At 45.2% G+C, this 18,000-nt stretch overlaps 1 protein-coding gene across 3 annotated transcripts in view; it reads left to right on the top strand.

Moving 5' to 3' along the window:
* The first annotated feature begins 14,140 nt into the window (after window positions 1-14,140).
* ankmy1 (ankyrin repeat and MYND domain containing 1) overlaps window positions 14,141-18,000 on the top strand; it is a 96,442-nt gene continuing 92,582 nt past the window's right edge. For all 3 annotated transcript variants that reach the window (XR_009507965.1, XM_059950465.1, XM_059950474.1), the window contains exon 1: window positions 14,141-14,392. Coding sequence is in view for 2 of the 3 variants with exons in the window: in XM_059950465.1 (XP_059806448.1) it covers window positions 14,162-14,392 (231 nt within the window). In the remaining variant the exon portion in view is untranslated. The remainder of the gene's footprint in view (window positions 14,393-18,000) is intronic.

The following is an 18,000-nucleotide window of genomic DNA, read 5'->3' as shown; positions in this document are numbered from 1 at the left end:
TATCTTCTCTGTACTTTCTCTGTAACTGTAACATCATAATATACATTCTATTACCTCTTTCCCGTTGTACTTATGTTTTAAAATGATATACAGGTGACAATAATAAACCAATTCAATTTAATTAGATGAATGGCCTACATCTAAATGGAGGAGACATGACTAAAAAATTGAAACAAAATGCAGATTTGTGATTGGCAGTGAGAAAGAAAGCCATAGACCACAAAGGGTAGGAATCTTGCTGAAGTGTCTTGACCTGAAACATCCACTGTCTGTTTCTTTCCATGGATACTGCCTCTTCCCTAAGTACCTCAAACATCTTCCACCATCCATGCCTGTTTCTAGCATGAGCAGTCTCCTTTCTAGCTATAACCATATAACCATCTAACAATCACAGCATGGAAACAGGCCATCTCGGCCCTTCTAGTCCATGCTGAATGCTTACTCTCACCTAATCCCACTGACCCACACTCAGCCCATAACCCTCTATTCCTTTCTTGTCTATATACCGATCCAATTTTGCTTTAAATGACAATACCGAACCTGCCTCTACCATTTCTACTGGAAGCTCATTCTACACAGCTATCACTCTCTGAGTAAAGAAATTTGCCCTCATGTTACCCTTAAACTTTTGCCCCCTAAGTCTCAACTCATGTCCTCTTGTTTGAATCTTCCCTACTCTCAATGGAAAAAGCCTACCCACGTCAACTCTATTTACCCCCTCATAATTTTAAATACCTCTATTAAGTCCCCCCTCAACCTTCTATGCTCCAAAGAATAAAGACCTAACTTGTTCAATCTTTCCCTGTAACTTAGGTGCTGAAACCCAGGTGACATTCTAGTAAATCTTCTCTGTACTTTCTCTATTTTGTTGACATCTTTCCTATAATTCAGTGACCAAAACTACACAATACTCCAAATTTGGCCTTACCAATGCCTTGTACAATTTTAACATTTCATTCCAATTCCTATACTCAATGCTCTGATTTATAAAGGCCAACATACCAAAGCTTTCTTTTGCCCTATCCACATGAGATTCCACCTTCGGGGAACTATGCACCGTTATTCCTAGATCACTCTGTTCTACTGCATTCTTCAATGCCCTATCATTTACTATGTATGTCCTATTTGGATTATTCCTACCAAAATGTAGCACCTCACACTTATCAGCGTTAAGTTCCATCTGCCATCTTTCAGCCCACTCTTCTAACTGGTCTAAATCTCTCTGCAATCTTTAAAAACCCACTTCATTATCCGCAACGCCACCTACCTTAGTATCATCTGCATACTTACTAATCCAATTTACCACCCCATCATCCAGATCATTAATGTATATAACAAACAATATTGGATCCAGTACAGATCCCTGAGACACACCACTAGTCACCGGCTCCAGCCTGACAAACAGTTATCCACCTCTACTCACTGGCATCTCCCATCCAGCCACTGTTGAATCCATTTTACTACTTCAATATTAATACCTAATGATTGAACCTTACTAATAAACCTTCCGTGTGGAACCTTGTCAAAGGCCTTACTGGTCCATATAGACAACATCCACTCGTCAACTTTACCCTCATCAATTTTCCTCGTAACCTCTTCAAAAAATTCAATAAGATTTGTCAAACATGACCTTCCATGCACAAATCCATGTTGACTGTTCCTAATCAGACCCTGCCTATCCAGATAATTATATATACCATCTCTAAGAACACTTTCCATTAATTTACCCACCACTGACGTCAAACTGACAGGCCTATAATTGCTAGGTTTACTCTTAGAACACTTTTTAAACAATGGAACCACATGAGCAATATGCCAGTCCTTCGGCACCATCCCCGTACCTAATGACATTTGAATTATTTCTGTTTCTACACTAACTTCCCTCAAGGGAATATCCTGTCAGGACCCAGAGATATATTCACTTCTATATTCCTTAAAAGCACCAGTACTTCCTCCTCTTTAATCATCATAGTTTCCATAACTTCCCTACTTGTTTCCCTTACCTTACACAATTCAATATCCTTCTCCTTAGTGAATTCTGAAGAAAAGAAATTGTTCAAAATCTCCCCCACCTCTTTCGGCTGCACACATGGTTGTCCACTTTGATTCTCTAAGGGACCAATTTTATTCCTCACTATCCTTTTGGTATTAATATAACTGGAGAAACCCTTCGGATTTATTTTCACCTTACTTGCTAAAGCAACCTCGTATCTTCTTTTAGCTCTTCTAATTTCTTTCTTAAGATTCTTCTTACATTCTTTATATTCCTCGACCACCTCATTTACTCCATGCTGCCTATATTTATTGTAGATATCTCTCTTTTTCCTAACCAAGTTTCCAATATCCCTTGAAAACCATGGCTCTCTCAAACTTTTAACCTTTCCTTTCAACCTAACAGGAACATAAAGATTCTGTACCCTCAAAATTTCACCTTTAAATGACCTCCATTTCTCTATTACATCCTTCCCATAATTGTCACAATCCACTCCTTCTAAATCCTTTCGCATCACCTCAAAGTTAGTCTTTTTCCAATCAAAAATCTCAACCCTGGGTCCAGTCCTATCTTTCTCCATAATTATATTGAAACTAATGGTGTTGTGATCACTGGACCCAAAGTGCTCCCCAACACATACCTCCGTCACCTGACCTATTTCATTCCCTAACAGAAGATCCAACACTGCCCCTTCTCTAGTCAGTATCTCTATGTATTGCTGCAAAAAGCTATCCTGCATACACTTTACAAACTCCAAACCATCCATCCCTTTTACAGTATGGGCTTTCCAGTCTATGTGTGGAAAATTAAAATCTCCCACAATCACAGCCCTGTGCTTACTACAGATATCTGCTATCTCCTTGCAAATTTGCTCCTCCAATTCTCGCTCCCCATTAGGTGGTCTATAATACACCCCTATAAGTGTTACTACACTTTCCCATTCCTATTCCACCCAAATAGTCTCCCTAGACGAGCCCTCTAATCTATCCTGCCAGAGCACTGCTGTAATATTTTCTCTGACAAGCAACGCAATACCTCCTCTTCTTGTCCCTCTGATTCTATCACACCTGAAGCAGCGAAATCCAGGAATATTTAGTTGCCAATCACACCCCTCCTGCAATCATGTTTCACTAATAGCTACAACATCATATTTCCAGGTATCAATCCATGCTCTAAGCTCATCCAGCTTTCTTACAATGCTCCTAGAATTAAAATAAGTGTATTTAAGAAATTCTCCACCTCTTCCTCTCTGTATATCTCTATGGTATAAAGAACTTTACTCTCTTCTTTTTCTTCCTTCTCCCACATATTTGTTCCTACACTCTGGTTCTCCTCCCCCCTCATATCTAGTTTAAATCCACTGGAGCCTCACTAGCAAACCTACCTGCAAGAATATTTGTCCCCCTCAAGATCAGATGTAAACCGTCCCGCCGGAACAGGTCCCACCTTCCCTGGAAAACTGCCCAATTATCTATAAATCTGAAGCCCTCTGTCCTGCACCATGTCTTCAGCCATGTGTTGATCTGCACTATCTTACTATTTCTAAATCCACCTGCACGTAGCACTGGTAGCAATCCTGAGATTGCTATCCTGGAGGTCCTGGCCTTTAACTTGGCACCTAACTCCCTAAACTCACCTTTCAGGACCTCCTCACTCTTCCTACCCACATCCTTGGTCCCTACATGGACCATGACTTCTGGCTGCTCACCCTCTTTCTGGAGAATACTGAGAACTCAATCCGAGATATCACGGACCCTGGCACCAGGAAGATAACAGACCATCTGAGATTCTCAATCTCTTCCACAGAACCTCCTATCTGTCCCCCTAACTATCGAATCCCCTATCACTTCTGCTCTCCTCTTTTCCCTCCTTCCCTTCTGAGCTGAGGGTCCAGTCTCGGTGCCAGAGACACAACCACTGCAACTTGTCCCTGGTAGGTCGTCCCCACCAACAGTATCCAAAACGGTATACTTATTGTTGATGGGAATGGCCACAGGGGTGCTCTGCTCTTCCTATTTATTCCCCTTCCCTCTTCTGACAGTCACATAGCTACCTGTCTCCTGACTCCTAGGGGTGACTATCTCCCTGAAACTCCTGTCTATTTCTGCCTCTGCCTCCTGAATGATCTGAAGTTCATCCAGCTCCAGCTCCAGTTCCCTAACACGGTTTGTCAGGAGCTGCAGCTGGATGCACCTTTTACAGGTGTAGTCATCAGGGACAGCTGTGCTCGACCTGACTTCCCACATTCTGCAAATGGAGTACTCAACTGCCTTAACTGCTGCCACCATTACCTACTCCTAAGCTAATTAGATTAATTAAAGGAGCTTACCTGGTCTTACCTCACCTGGAGTGAAGCTCGTACTCAGCCTCTGCTTGCTATTTAGACAGAAAAATGGATTTTAGTCCAGAGCAGTAGGAGGTGATGCACCTAAGGAGGTTTAGAAGGTAAGGGAATATACAACAAATGGAAAGATATCAAGTGTAGTGGAGAAGCAGAGGACAGTATGGTCACTGATCACTAAAGGACAATAAAATAGCTGAAATTACATATGTGGTCCTTTCTTTTGGTAGTCAAAGTATGCAAAATAGGAGCAGGGAGGTTAGGGTATATAGCAAATACTAATTTCACCAGCAACCAATCTTTAGATTTGAATGTGGATTCCAGATTGGATTTAAAATGCAGCACAGAACAATTAGATGCCTGCATATGCATGAATGCAACCTAGAGTCAGTGGAGATTAACATTCATTATGGGTATCTGGAGTGTGGTGTGAAGCAGAAGGTGTGTGAAAACTGTATGTAATTCAAAGGAAGCCTTGTAGATACATTGTAACTACACATTCTAGATTTGTCCTGCTGCTACCTTTGATTTTTAGCATATAAAACTGTCATGTCATATCTTGTCAGGAGACTTCTTACAAAAGTGTCTCAATATGATGCCTGTTGCTCATTTTTGATGAATGAAAATGGAAACTGTTCTTCTGTTGGTCAAGGTATACAGTATCGAAGTGGGGGGTGGGGGGTTTATACAGCTCAGCAGCACAGCTTGTAAAGCCACTGCCTCACAGATCCAATGACCTGGATTCAACCCTCTCTTTGGGTGGAGTTTGCAAGTTCTCCCTGTGACTGCGTGGGTTTCCTCTGATTTCCTCCCCTATTCCAAAGCTGGGGGGGCTATCCCCACCCCAATGTGCAGGTGAGCAGCGGAATCTGCCGAGGAGAGGGTGGGTGGAGGTGGAAGTTACTGATCAGAATAGGAGTAAAATAAAATGTGATTAGTGTTAAATGGGGCTTGATAATTAATGTGGATATGACTGGCTGAACCTCCTGACTTTTAACTAAATGTCTCTGTAACTCTGTGACCAGATAGACCACAGCTTTCCTACGTCACATGGTTCAAAATTACAGAAACTCTGGACAGGGCTCAGAAAAGGGTTACAAGAACGTTGTCCGGACTGAGTAAATTCAGATGTGAGGAAAGTTGCTAAAAACTCAGATAGAGCCAATGACAGGGACAGAAGTCTTAAATGAAAAGTGTAAAGTGATGAAGGACCCAGAGAAAGAAGATAAGCAGTACCCATTTCCTTTATAAGAGTGCAGTGGAAGAGCCGTGATCTACAGGCTACAGTTCTACAGCTTGAAGGTAGGATGAGGCTGGGGAGCTACTTTCTAGCCAGTAACAGATGATAGGTTGTGTGCCCATTTTGCACGATGAATTCTCTGTGTGCTTTCAAGATATTGTAAAGTGTAGAAGATGGGCTTGATGGAATTCTAGGTTAGTTGGATTAATGGAGTTTTGAGTTAAGGGAATTCTGCAGATTGCTGAGCCCTGGAAAACTGCAGGAATATTATTGCATTTTTGCTGTATCCTCTGACATTTGATTCAGAGATAGATCTATTATTGAGGCATTTAAAGCCCCAGAATGCCAATATTCTGAAAATAACTGGATATCTGGATCAACAGGAGTCCAGATCAGATGAAGTCCTGAAGGCCTAGATTCCCAGGAATGATATATTCCCAAAATCTGGATTCATCTAATGGCTACTGTCAGGAAGTGTAGAGGAGGCTTGATGCAAAAGCAGAGCAGGGGAGACAATTCGGTGATGAAAGCTAACTAATAATAAACTGCAAGTAACAAGCCACCACAAAACAAGAGAGAACAGGTACTAAACACCACAGGCACCAAGACTAGGAGCAACATGTTGAGGCTGGCTGGTTCGATGGGTGAACAAAGACTGTGGATGAGAGCTGAGTTTAAATAGGCTGCAGGTGATGTTTTGAAAACCCGCAACTCCTGTTAGCTGAATGGAGACAGGGAGGTGCCTGCTTGTGCAGGTTGACAGGACCCCCAACCCCACCACCCTGCTCCTACAAGTAGCACCAGATGGGCCAGGATGGTGGAATTCCTTGGTAAGCAATGAATCCAAGAAGAAACTGGATAGCACTCAAGGCCTCTGCTAGGGCTGTACCTTCCCAGTTGATCAAGTTCTGCACACTCTGTCTACGACTATATGAATCCATCAAACAGTGAACCATGTACACTGGACCACCTTCCACCACCCTAGGTTCTGGAGGTGCAGGCTCAGGTGGACTGAGTGGTTTGAGGGTAAAGGGCTTGAGGCAAGGTAGGTGTGATCTTGAGGGACAGAAGCAACTGGAGATGACAAATGACAGGATTGATGCAAAGGGTAATTTTGAAAGAACCAATGAACTTGGGGTAAGACTCGCAGGAGTCAGTGTCCAGGGGAATAACAGGTGGACAACCAGATGGTCCGCATGTTAGCCCAGCTAATCACTGCTGGTGGTTGGCCTGGCAGCAGTAGGCATGATCATCTAGGATGGTCCTCCATGCTCTCTGCCAAGCATTCTAGGAGCGGTGAACCAGGGCCCTCTCAGACAGTACCTCCACCATTGGACCAATGGGTGACGTACCTGTAGCACAAGATATGAATAGATTATGGGACAGTTTGGTCCAGAACAGATACTTAATCCATATGGAAAGATTAGAGATGGTGAAACATTACAGAAACTTCTCAACTTGCTGTTTGGCTCTTTCTGACCGACCATTGGTCTGCAGATAATAGCCAGAGGACAATCTCACTGAGATGTGGAGGAAGGAGCAGAAGGCACACCAGAAGTGTCAGGGGAGGCAAATTATGGGCTCTGGTCTGAATATATCCTGAGGGAAACTGTGGAGGTGACCTATATATATTGGAGAAACAGGTCATGAAGTGGGCCACCTTGGAGATCTAGTCTACCACTGTCATGACCACCTTGGTCCCCTTGGAAGGTGGTAAACCCGTGATGAAACCCATGGTGATGTGGGACCATGGGAGTTGAGAGACCAGTTGGGGCCACAGAAGCCCAGAGGAGTACTGTTTGGATAAACTGGACTGGGCAGTTTGAGAGCAGGCAGTGACAAACTGACATAAATCTGAAATCAACATTGCAGAAAATTCAGAGTCCATTGTGCACCTGGATGTCCAGAGAGGGCCCACTGGAATACCTCAGAGTACATGGCAGCTCACATACATATGGTTGTCAAGTGTTTCACCTGGAGCAGGCTCATGCTGTAGAGCCTGGCAAATCTGGTTCTTAAGATCGCAGATGATTGATGCAAGGATTTACAAAGAAGGAATGATAAACAGAGTTGAACTCCATTTCAGCTGGGTCAAACTATCATGACAGGGCATCTGCCTTCATGCTCTTAGAGTTGGGTCAGTTGGAGATGGTGAAGCTAAATTGATCAGAGAAAAGAGCCTCCTGTGGGTTGAGTTGCTAGGACTTTTGTATGGGTATGAGTTTCTGGTCATGAGTCCAGATCCAAAAAGGCTTGGTGTTTCCCATCAGCCAATGTTTTCATTCCTCCAAAGTCCATTTATTAGCAAGTACCTCCCCGTCTCCTGCTGCAAAATGGCAATGTGTACAGTTGACCTTGCTCAAGAGGGTAGCACAAAGGCATGGCTTATCTGGTCCCTGCTTGGAGGGGGTGGCCTCGATGCCCACATCAAATGCGTCCACTGTACCACAAAGGGTTCAAAGGTGTTTGGATGGTTTTGAAGGGGAATGGTGGTGAGGCTTAATTGAATTCCACAAAAGCATGGTGCACGGCAGCAGATCAGGTCGTCTGTGAGGTGGATGATTTGGTGAGGGAGGTGAGAGAAGCAGTGATTTGGCTTTAGTTCAGGATGATCTGGCAGTTGAAGTTCGAGAATCCCAAGAAGCTTTATTTGAGGGAGTGTGTTTGGGGCCTTTCAACAGTGGTGCATACTTTCTCTGGTTATGCTTGGGGTGAAAGGACATAGCCAGGAAGGAAATGATTGGTGTGTGGAACTGACACTTTTCTAATTTGCAGTACAGCTGGTTTGAAGAGACACTCAATGACTGAATGGACATGAAAGATGTGGTGTTGGGGGTCCTTGGAGAAGATGAGAATGTCATCAATGTAGGCAAAAACAATAGCTGGATAGCATGGCTTGGACAATCTCATGAATGAAGGCTTGGAAAACAGCTGGACTGTTGGAAAGTCTAAAAGGCATCACCGTAGTAGCCAGTGGGTGTGATGAACACAGTCTTCCATTCATCCCCTTAACAAATGCAGATCAGGTTGTATTCAGAATCAGGTTTAATATCACCAGCATATGTTGTGAAATTATTTAGCTTTGCGGCAGCAGTCCTATGCAATACATAGTAGGAAAAAACAGTGAATTACTCGAGGGCTTCTGTACCTGTTTCCTGATCGTGGTGATGAGAAGAGGCCATGCCCTGAGAGTGTTGGGGTCCTTAATGACAGATGCTGCCTTTTTTGAGACATTTCCCCTTGTAAATGTTTTGGATACTACAGTGGCTAGTGTCCTTGATGGAGCTGACTAAGTTTACAACACTCTGCAACTTACTTTGATCCCATGCAGTAGCAACCCTGTCCCCTCTCCCCACCATACCAGACGGTGATGCAGTCAGTTAAAATGCTCTCCACAGTACATCCGTAGAAATTTGCGAGTGTTTTAGGTGACAAACCAAATCTCCTCTAACTCTTCAGGAAATGTAGCCACTGTTGTGCCTTCTTTTTAGTGCATCGATATATTGGATCCAGATTAGATCCGCTCGAGGAACATCCAGGAACATGAAATTTCTCGCTCTTTCAACTTCCGATTCCTTGATGAAGACTGGTGTGTGTTCCCTCATCTTACCCTTTCTGAAGTCCACTATCAGTTCTTTGGTCTTCCTGATGTAGAGTGCAAGGTTGTTGCTGCAACACCACTTATTTAGCTGGTATATCTCGCTCCTGTATGCCCTCTTGTCACTGTCTGAAATTCTGCCAACAACGATTGTAACGTCAGCAAATTTATTGATAGCATTTGAGTATGCCTAGCCACAAGGTCCTGTGTATATACAGAGTAAACAGTGGGCTGAGCACACATTTCAGAAGTACGTCAGTGTTGATTGTCAGCGAGGAGGAGATATTAAAACCAATCCGCACAGACTGTGGTCTTCCAGTTAGGAAGTCAAGGATCCAGTTGCAGAGAAAGATGCAAAAACCCAGATTCCGGTGCTTTTTGATCAGGGCTGTGGAAAGGATGGTGTTAAATGCTGATCTGTAGTCAATAAACAGTATCTTGACACATGTACTTAAATTGTCCAGGTGATCCAAGGCTACGTGGAGAGCCAATGAGATCACGTCCACCATAGACGCATTGTGGCAATAGGCAAATTGCAGAGAGTACAGGTCCTTACTGTGAAAGGAGTGAATTCTAGCCATAACCAACCTCTCAAAGTACTTCATCACTGCAGATGTGAGTATTACTGAACAATATTTGTTAAGACAGTTCACACTACTCTTGGGCACTGGTATAATTGTTGCCCTTTTGAAGCAGGTGGAAACTTCTGACTGTAGAATTGAGAGATTGAAAACATCTTTGAACATGCCTTCCAATTAGTTGGCACAGGTTTTCAGAGTCTTACCAGGCACTGCATCAGGGCCTGTCGACTTCTGAGGGTTCACCCTCTTGAAGGGCAGCCTGACGTCACCTCCGAGACGGAGATCACAGGGTCACCAGACACTACAGGTATCCCCATAGCTGTGGTTATATTCTCCGTTTCAAAGTGAGCATAAAAGGCATTAAGCTCCTCTGGGAGAGAAGTATTACTGCTGTTCATGATGTTGGGTTTTGCTTCGTAGGAAGTAATGACATGCAAACCCTGTCAGAGTTGACATGCATTCGATGTCACTTCCAACCTTGCTCAGCTTGTTCCTTAGCACTTGAAATTACCCTCTGCCAGTCATACCTGGTTTCCTTGTACAGACATAGGACACCAGAATTCAATGCTGCAGACCTAGCCCTCAGCTGGCTACAAACCTCCTGGTTCATCCAGGGGTTTTGTTCCTTAGATCTTAGATAAAGTTCCTTAGCTCCTGTTTGGTGAAGATCTGGGCTTCATGGATTGTTTGAATGTTGAATACATGGCAGTCTATGTAGGCTCTGAGACCCTCATCTTTCTTTTTGACAAGGAAGAATCCTGCACTGGCGGGGGACTGGGATGGTCAAATGAACTTGTGTACTTCAGTGATGTAATCATTAATGGCTTGGGTCTCAGGAGTGGGGGGAAGAGGGAGAAAGAGGGAGAGAGAGGGAGAGGAAGAGAGGGAGTGAGGGAAAGAGGGAGAGAGGGAGAGAGAGACAGAGAGAGAGGGAGAGAGAGAACATATGACCTCAGGAGGGGTGTTTCCCATGGCTATGTAGTCTATGAAGCAGCAGGGTGCTGAATTCCCTTTTACTGAAGGTGATAGCTAAGTCATGGCAGTCTTGTGAGAGTTTGGTGAGGTTGAGGGCTCAGCAGTGAACCAGATGACCAGGCGAAGAGAGGGTCCTGAGAGGAGAGCAGGGGTAACCCAAGATGAGAGTAGTGTTGGGTGAGTTAGGAGGAATTGGATAGACACGCACTGTCTCTGGTGCTCACGTGCACAGGCCATGTGCATGTTCCGACCATCCCAGACCCCGAGGGACGTCTGTCGATGGCTATAATGCAGAAGGATTGAGGGAGAGGCTTGGTAGGGAGTCCAGTGCAGAAAGCTGCCTGTTGCGCCACAATCCACTAGAGCCTCTTATGTGCATAGACCATCGGCATGTGGAGGAGGACAGAGAGTGCGTCAGGCTGCGATGCTGAATCAAGAGGTCAGTAAAAGCACACTGCATAGCAGACTTCTCATCTCTGCCTGGTGGTGCCATTTCCCAGAAGCAGCTGGGTGATCAGCTGCTCTGTAGTAAGCACACATGGAGTTCCCCCACCACTACATGCTCTGAGGGGAGTCCTCCCTAACTGGAGGCATTGTTGATGAATCCTCTCTAAATGCAGCCTGAAATGGTCCTTGGAACTAAACTGGTGATCTGGAGGTTCATTCCATAAGACACATCAATACAGAGGGCCAGAGTGATGAGGTCAGTGGGCATCCCCCGGGTAGACAGCTTGCCTTTCAAGTGCTCTGAGAGGCTGTGATGGCCATGGGCCAGCAGGGCTTCCACTCTTCACCATGAGTGTCCTGAATTCCATGGTGCAATCCAGCTCCAAACACGAGCATTGACACAGGGGAAGTACTGGATCTATTTTCTGGAAGGTCAAGAACCTGGCGTATTTCAGCAGTGAATTCCTCATAATTACTGTGGATGACTCACTTCAGACGTGCAAAGTCTGCTGGGTTAATTGTGGGTTCACCCATCCTGTCAGACAACGTGGAGGAAGCTTGACCCAAAAGCAGAGCAGCAGAGAGGTTTCAGAATCAGAATCAGGTTTAACATACGTCATGAAATTTGTTGTTATGCAGCAGCAGTACATTGCAATACATAATAAAACTAAATTACGGTAAGTATAAAATTGTATCTATATCTATAGTTAAATTAAATAAATAGTGCAAAAAAGTAGTGAGGTAGTGTTCATGGTCTCATTGCCCTTTCAGAAATCTGATGGCAGAGGAGAATAAGCTGTTCCTGAATCACTGAGTGTGTGCCTTCAGTCTCCTGTGCCTCTTCCATGATAGTAGCATCGATATGTTGGGCCCAGGATAGATCTTCAGAGATACTGACACCCAGGAACTTGGAATTGATCACCGTTTTCATTTCTGATCCCTCGATGAGGACTGGTGTGTGTTCCCTCGTACTACCCTTTCTGAAGTCCACAATCAGTTCTTTGGTTTAACTGACATTGAGTGCAAGTTTATTGCTACAACACTACTCAACTAGCTGATATATCTCACTCCTGTACACCTTCTCATCACCATCTGAAATTCTGCTAACAATAGTTGTGCTGTCAGCAAATCTATAGATGACATTTGAACTGTGCCTAGCCACACAGGCATGGGTAAAGAACAATAGGCTCAGCACACATCTTTGAAGTGAGCCAGTGTTGGTTATCAATGAGGTAGACATGTTACTTCTAATTTGCATTGACTGTGATCTTCTGGCTAGGAAATCAAGGATCCAATTGCAGAGGGGGGTATAAAGGCCCAGGATTTGGAACTTTTTGATCAGGACTGTAGGAATGATGGTGTTAAACACTGAGCTGTAGTCAATATACAGCAGCCTGACGTAGGTATTAGTATTGTCCAGGTGATCCAAGGCTGCGTGGAGAGCCAAAGAGATCACGTCTGCTGTAGACCTACTGTGATCACAGTGGGTCCAGGTCCTCCCTGAGACAGGAGTTGATTCTAGGCATGACCAACCTCTCAAAGCACTTCATCACTGTAGATGAGAGTGCTACTGGCTGATAGTCGTTAAGGCAGCTCACACTACTCTTCTGGTATAATCATGACCTTTTGAAGCAGGGGGATACTTCTGAAAGTAGCAATGAGAGATTGAAAATATGTTTGAACACACCCACCATTTGGCTGGCACAGGTTCTCAGAGCCTTACCAGGTACCCCATCAAGGCCTGTTGCCTTGCCAGGTTTCTCCCTCCTGAGACGGTCATCACAGGGTCACAAGGTGCAACAGGGATGCACACAGATATAGTTTTATTCTCCCTCTCAAAGTGTGTATAAAAGGCATTCAGCCCATCTGTGAATGAGATATGAACAGTAGTTCTAATAGTAAACTGAAAAGTAACAAGCCATAGGAGGCCACAAAACAGGGGGTATCAGGGTAACAGGGAGTAACTGGCTGGTTCAATGAGTGAACATGGTGTGTGGATGAGATTTGTGTTTAAATATGCTGCAGGTGATGAGTTGGAAAGGAGTGGTGGGCGACCCCTGTTAGTTCGATGGAGACTGGGACGTGCCTGTCTGTACAGGCCTGACAGCTGCATTTTTATGTCAGCTACATCCGTAACCTTGTTAGATTCCACTAAGTAGCTGGATTCCAAGACTGTGACATTAACTCTGTGTTGTGGGATCCTGGAAATATTGGAACTGATTTAGATCGATTTCTGGCATTGTATAAGTCCCAGAAAAGACCAAATCTCCCAACTAGTGGGATCTGTGGGAGTGCCATTTTCCAGGACAACAAAATAAGGACAAAATTCCCATGATCACAGGATCCTTTAATCAGGGGATTCTGGGGTCAATACATTTTCCAGGATTAAAATACTTGCACAGGTGTATCCCAGAATTCCCAGAGTCATGAGTTTCCTGAAACCACAGGATAGCTTCTATGGAGGGATTGCCTAGGACATGGGCTCTTGGGAGTTCTAGGATTTCCAAGATTACTGTTTTTCTGTGATCCTGAAATCCGGAGGATAGTCCCATTCCCACAAGTAACCAGATACTTGACATCTCAGGATCGGAAGTGGGGTGGGGTTAGTGGGAAACCGGATCCTTCTTATAGTTTTTTTTATATAGTTGGCTCACTGAGATACCAGGAATTATACTATTGTCAGATCTATTTGTGGGATTCACAAAATAGCCCGATTTCGTGGACTACGGGATCCTTAGAATTGTAGGATGCCCGGTCTTGAATATGCGAATTTGCAGGGGCGCAGAATCCCCTGGGTTGACAGATGTTTGGGATTGCTGGGAGTCTGGAATTGCAGTACACACTGGATTGCAGAAGCAAAGCCATGGATCCTGGGATTCCCGGGGCCGGTACCGCGCCCGTTGCCGGGACAACACTGTATTTGTTTGATACAGCTCGAGCAGCCAATCAGAGCGGCCCGGCCTGGAATCCCGCCGGGCCGCCGCATATGGCTACATCGGACCCTCTTCCCTCCCGGGGGATCGTGAACACCCCTGCCCTTAGCTCCCAGTCCTCCAATATCGATTTGCCGTTGGTGTCGGCGGTCCCGAGCAGCCTGGAAGTGCGTCCCCCTCCGGAGGTGGGAGTGCAGGAGTGGCCGGACGGCTGGAGGTATCAGGGTGAGCTGCAGGGGAATCTGAGGCATGGAGAAGGGAGATTTGAGTGGAGTAATGGCGAGGTAAGTGGGATATTGCCAACTTGTTCATAAAATTGGAAAATAGTTAACAGACGTTGTGGGGTGCATGCAATTAAAACTTTGATATCCGGCACTCGGACCAAAGCCAGTATATGTCGGAAACACTCAGTAGGTCAGACGCTATTTGTGGAGCGATAAACGGTCGACAATTTGGGTCTGCGATCCTTGGTTGTACCTCACTGGCAGATATTCCGGACTGTTGGTTGTTGTTTAACCCCTAATCTGCTTTTATTTCACTCTTTTCTGTTTTGCACCGTGGTGTAATTCATCTTCCAGTCAGGGCTCCGGATTCCGGCTCCAGCCGCGAATTTGCACACCTTTTTGACCAAAACATAAACTACTGGAGGAGCTTAGCGATTTGGGTAGCATCCGGGGTCGCTGGGAAAGTTGGTGGACAAGTGGACTCTAAGACTCTTCATCTTTTGTGTCTCTAAATTCCTGACGCTTGGTGTTCCAGACCGTAAACCAGCTCTCGCTGCAGGCTGCATTTCTGATTCTCTGGTTAGGGTGTACATCCCATTTGTGCTCTGAATCCCGGGCTTACACTCCACACTAATGGGTGTTCCAGGTGAATTCCAGACCATCAGACTCTTGCATGAAGCTGCTCTACCATAAGATGAACTCCTGACCACATATGATCTTGCACTGTTTTATCTGTGCTGTACTTTTACACTTTATTCAGATTTGTTTCAGTTTTATCTTGTTGCTCTTAAATGTGCTGTGTAATGATTTCATCTGTATAAACAATATGCATGGCAACCTTTTTAATTTATCTTGGTACATGTGACAATAATGACAAGTATAATAATGATAATCTACACCTGCCTATTCACCTCCTACTTCAGCTGTGAATCTGCTAGGCTTGTCCATTGCAGCCGATGCCTTCCTCTATGTCGGTGAATTAAGGAACGCTTCATGGAGCACCTCTGCTCTATCTGTGAAAAAGTGCGACTGCCCGATAGGCAAACATTTTAATTCCCATTCTGACATATCAGTCCATGGCCTCATCTTGGCACAAGAGGAGGCCACCCTCAGGGTGAAGGAGCAACACCTTGTATTTCGTCTGGGTAGCCTCCAACCTGATGGCGTGAATATTCTCCTTCTGGTTAATAAAAAATTCCCTCTCCCTTCCCTCTTCCACTATTCCCCTCCCTGGCCTTTTACCTCTTCTCACCTGACTATCACTTCCCCCAGTTCTCTCCCCTGCCCCATCCCCCTCCCTTTCTCCTATGGTCCACTTTCCTCTCTTGCAGATTCCTTCTTTTCCAGCCCTTGACCTTTCCCACCCACCTGGCTTCACCTATCACCTTCCAGCTCGCCTCATTCCCTTCCACCCACCTTTTTATTGTGGCGTCCAGTCCTGAAGAAGGATCTCGGCTTGAAACATAGTGCTTATTCATTTCCATGGATGCTGCCTGACCTGCTGAGTTCCTTCAGCATTTTGTGTGTGTGGCTTTGGATTTTCAGCATCTGCAGACTTTCTTGTCTCAGTGAAAGACCAGTAAAATTACTATGTTCAGTCACAAGGCTTACAAAAGCTTCACATCAGTTTTATTCCTTTGCATCCATTCCTTGTGCAAATAGTTTCCTCTGTGTCCATCCCCTTGGTGTCCCATGGTGGGAGAGCCCTTCCTCTGAATTCTTTAGCTTGTCCTTTGGCACAGGTGTCTGGAACTGTGAAATCTACCAGTGCATGGCATTTAGGCACTGGAGGACTGACAAGTTTTGTGCAGAGCAAAGTGTGGCATCATGGATTGATGATCCTCTAGCAGCTGATGTTTATCTCAGTCTGTGCCCCTGAGAACAGCTCATAGGTCACAGAGTCCTGGCTGACACATCTGCTAGAGGTGAATCTCAACGAGGAGAAATCCTTCCTTCCTCTGAAACTTCTTAACAACTATGGACCCAGCCCAGCCACCTCAAGGAAAATGTGCACTGAGACTCCGGTGATGTAATAAAAGTTTGGTGGGAATGTCTCTTCTCATCTTTATGTGTTTGTGAAAGTTAGTTATTGTAGTAATTTCCTATTCTTTCTGCCCATTGACGTTTGTCTTTTTCCAGCCTCGACATTGGCATCTCTCCCAGCACTCGGGGCTGAGTTCTGAGAATACCTAGTGATTTCTAACAGGGGCCATTGAAGCATTCTTTAAAGGGAGGTAGAGTAGTGACACAGGGAATGTGGAGTGAACTTCTGCCCATTCTGTGGCTGCTTGCTTCCGCTCTGGGCCCTGGGTGAGGACTCAGCAACCACCAGTGCTCTGGCAGTAATGGAACGGTTAGAATGATCAAGTTACTGCATGGCTCGTTGCGGGGTGGAATCATTGGGGCTGTGTGCAATGGGTACTGTGGGGGCTGGTGCAACAAACTATCTGCTGAAGGAACTCAGCGGATTGAGAGGCACCTGTGGGATGGTAATGAATTAGGACCTTGCATCTGTGAGAACTGCTGTTCGATAGGCTGAGATGAACACTGTGGCCACTCAGATGTGGGACTCTGGCTGTGCCCTGGCTTACCTGATGAATGCAGGCTGTTGTTGGGGACTTGGATCTGCTCTATGTGTAAATTGACCACGCAGATCTTGTGGTCCTGTAGGCTGTAGTGGAAACTGTCTTTGTCTCTCACTTTGGCCTCACAGTCTTGAGGTTCCTCCATGGTAAACTGGATGGTGGCCACTAGACACCCACTCTCCCACACACCCACACACACCTCTTCGCTTTGGGAACATCAGCAAAGGGCAGGAATTTGTACCCAGCATACATTGGTGGGGAGTCTGCGATCTGCACCAGGCTTTTTGGCACAGCAGCATGCAATAACTACATTGTACCGGGACCCTTGTTGATGGCTCAGCCTGTCACCAGTACTCTAGCAATAATGAAAATGGATATACCTGCGAATTTTCAGACTGGAGGACTGAGATTGCTAAGATAAATCAGTGCAGGCCAGGATAGAACAAAGCACTGTGTCTTGTGCAGTTGGAGTTGTTGAAATTTTGCTGCCTTAGAGTCATTCATTATAGAAAGAGGTCTTTCAGCCCACCACATCTATGCTGACCCATCATCACTAATCCCATTTGCCTGCATCAGGACCATGTTCTTCTATACCTTCTAATTTAAGTACCTGTCTTAAATGCCTCTTAGATGTAGTAATTGCATCAGATTGCACCACTTCCTCTGGCAGCACATTCCAGACATCATCCAATCTGTGTAACAATGGAATGAGATTCGAGTACCTGGAGGCACATGACAGCATAAGCCAAAGCCAGCATGGTTTCCTGAAAGTAAAATCCTCCCTGACTAATCTACTGCAATTTTTTGGAGGAAATTGCAAGCGCAGTAGACAAAGGAGATGCAGTAGATGTGGTGTACTTGGATTTTCAGAAGGCCTTTGACAAGGTGCCGCACATGAGGCTGCATAGCCAGATAAGAGCCCATAAGAGCACAGGGAAGTTACTAGCATGGGTGGAGATTTGGCTGGTCAGCAGAAAACAAAGTGGGAATAAAGGGATCATATTCTGGCTGGCTGCCGGTTACCAGTGGAGTTCTGCAGGGGTCGGTGTTGGGACCGCTGCTTTTTACGATGTCTGTCCATGA

Source organism: Hypanus sabinus, chromosome 2 (assembly GCF_030144855.1).
Source record: "Hypanus sabinus isolate sHypSab1 chromosome 2, sHypSab1.hap1, whole genome shotgun sequence".
Taxonomy (NCBI): Eukaryota; Metazoa; Chordata; class Chondrichthyes; order Myliobatiformes; family Dasyatidae; genus Hypanus; species Hypanus sabinus.
Note: the sequence above shows the minus strand (reverse complement) of the source record. Positions and strands in the feature narration are given on the sequence as shown.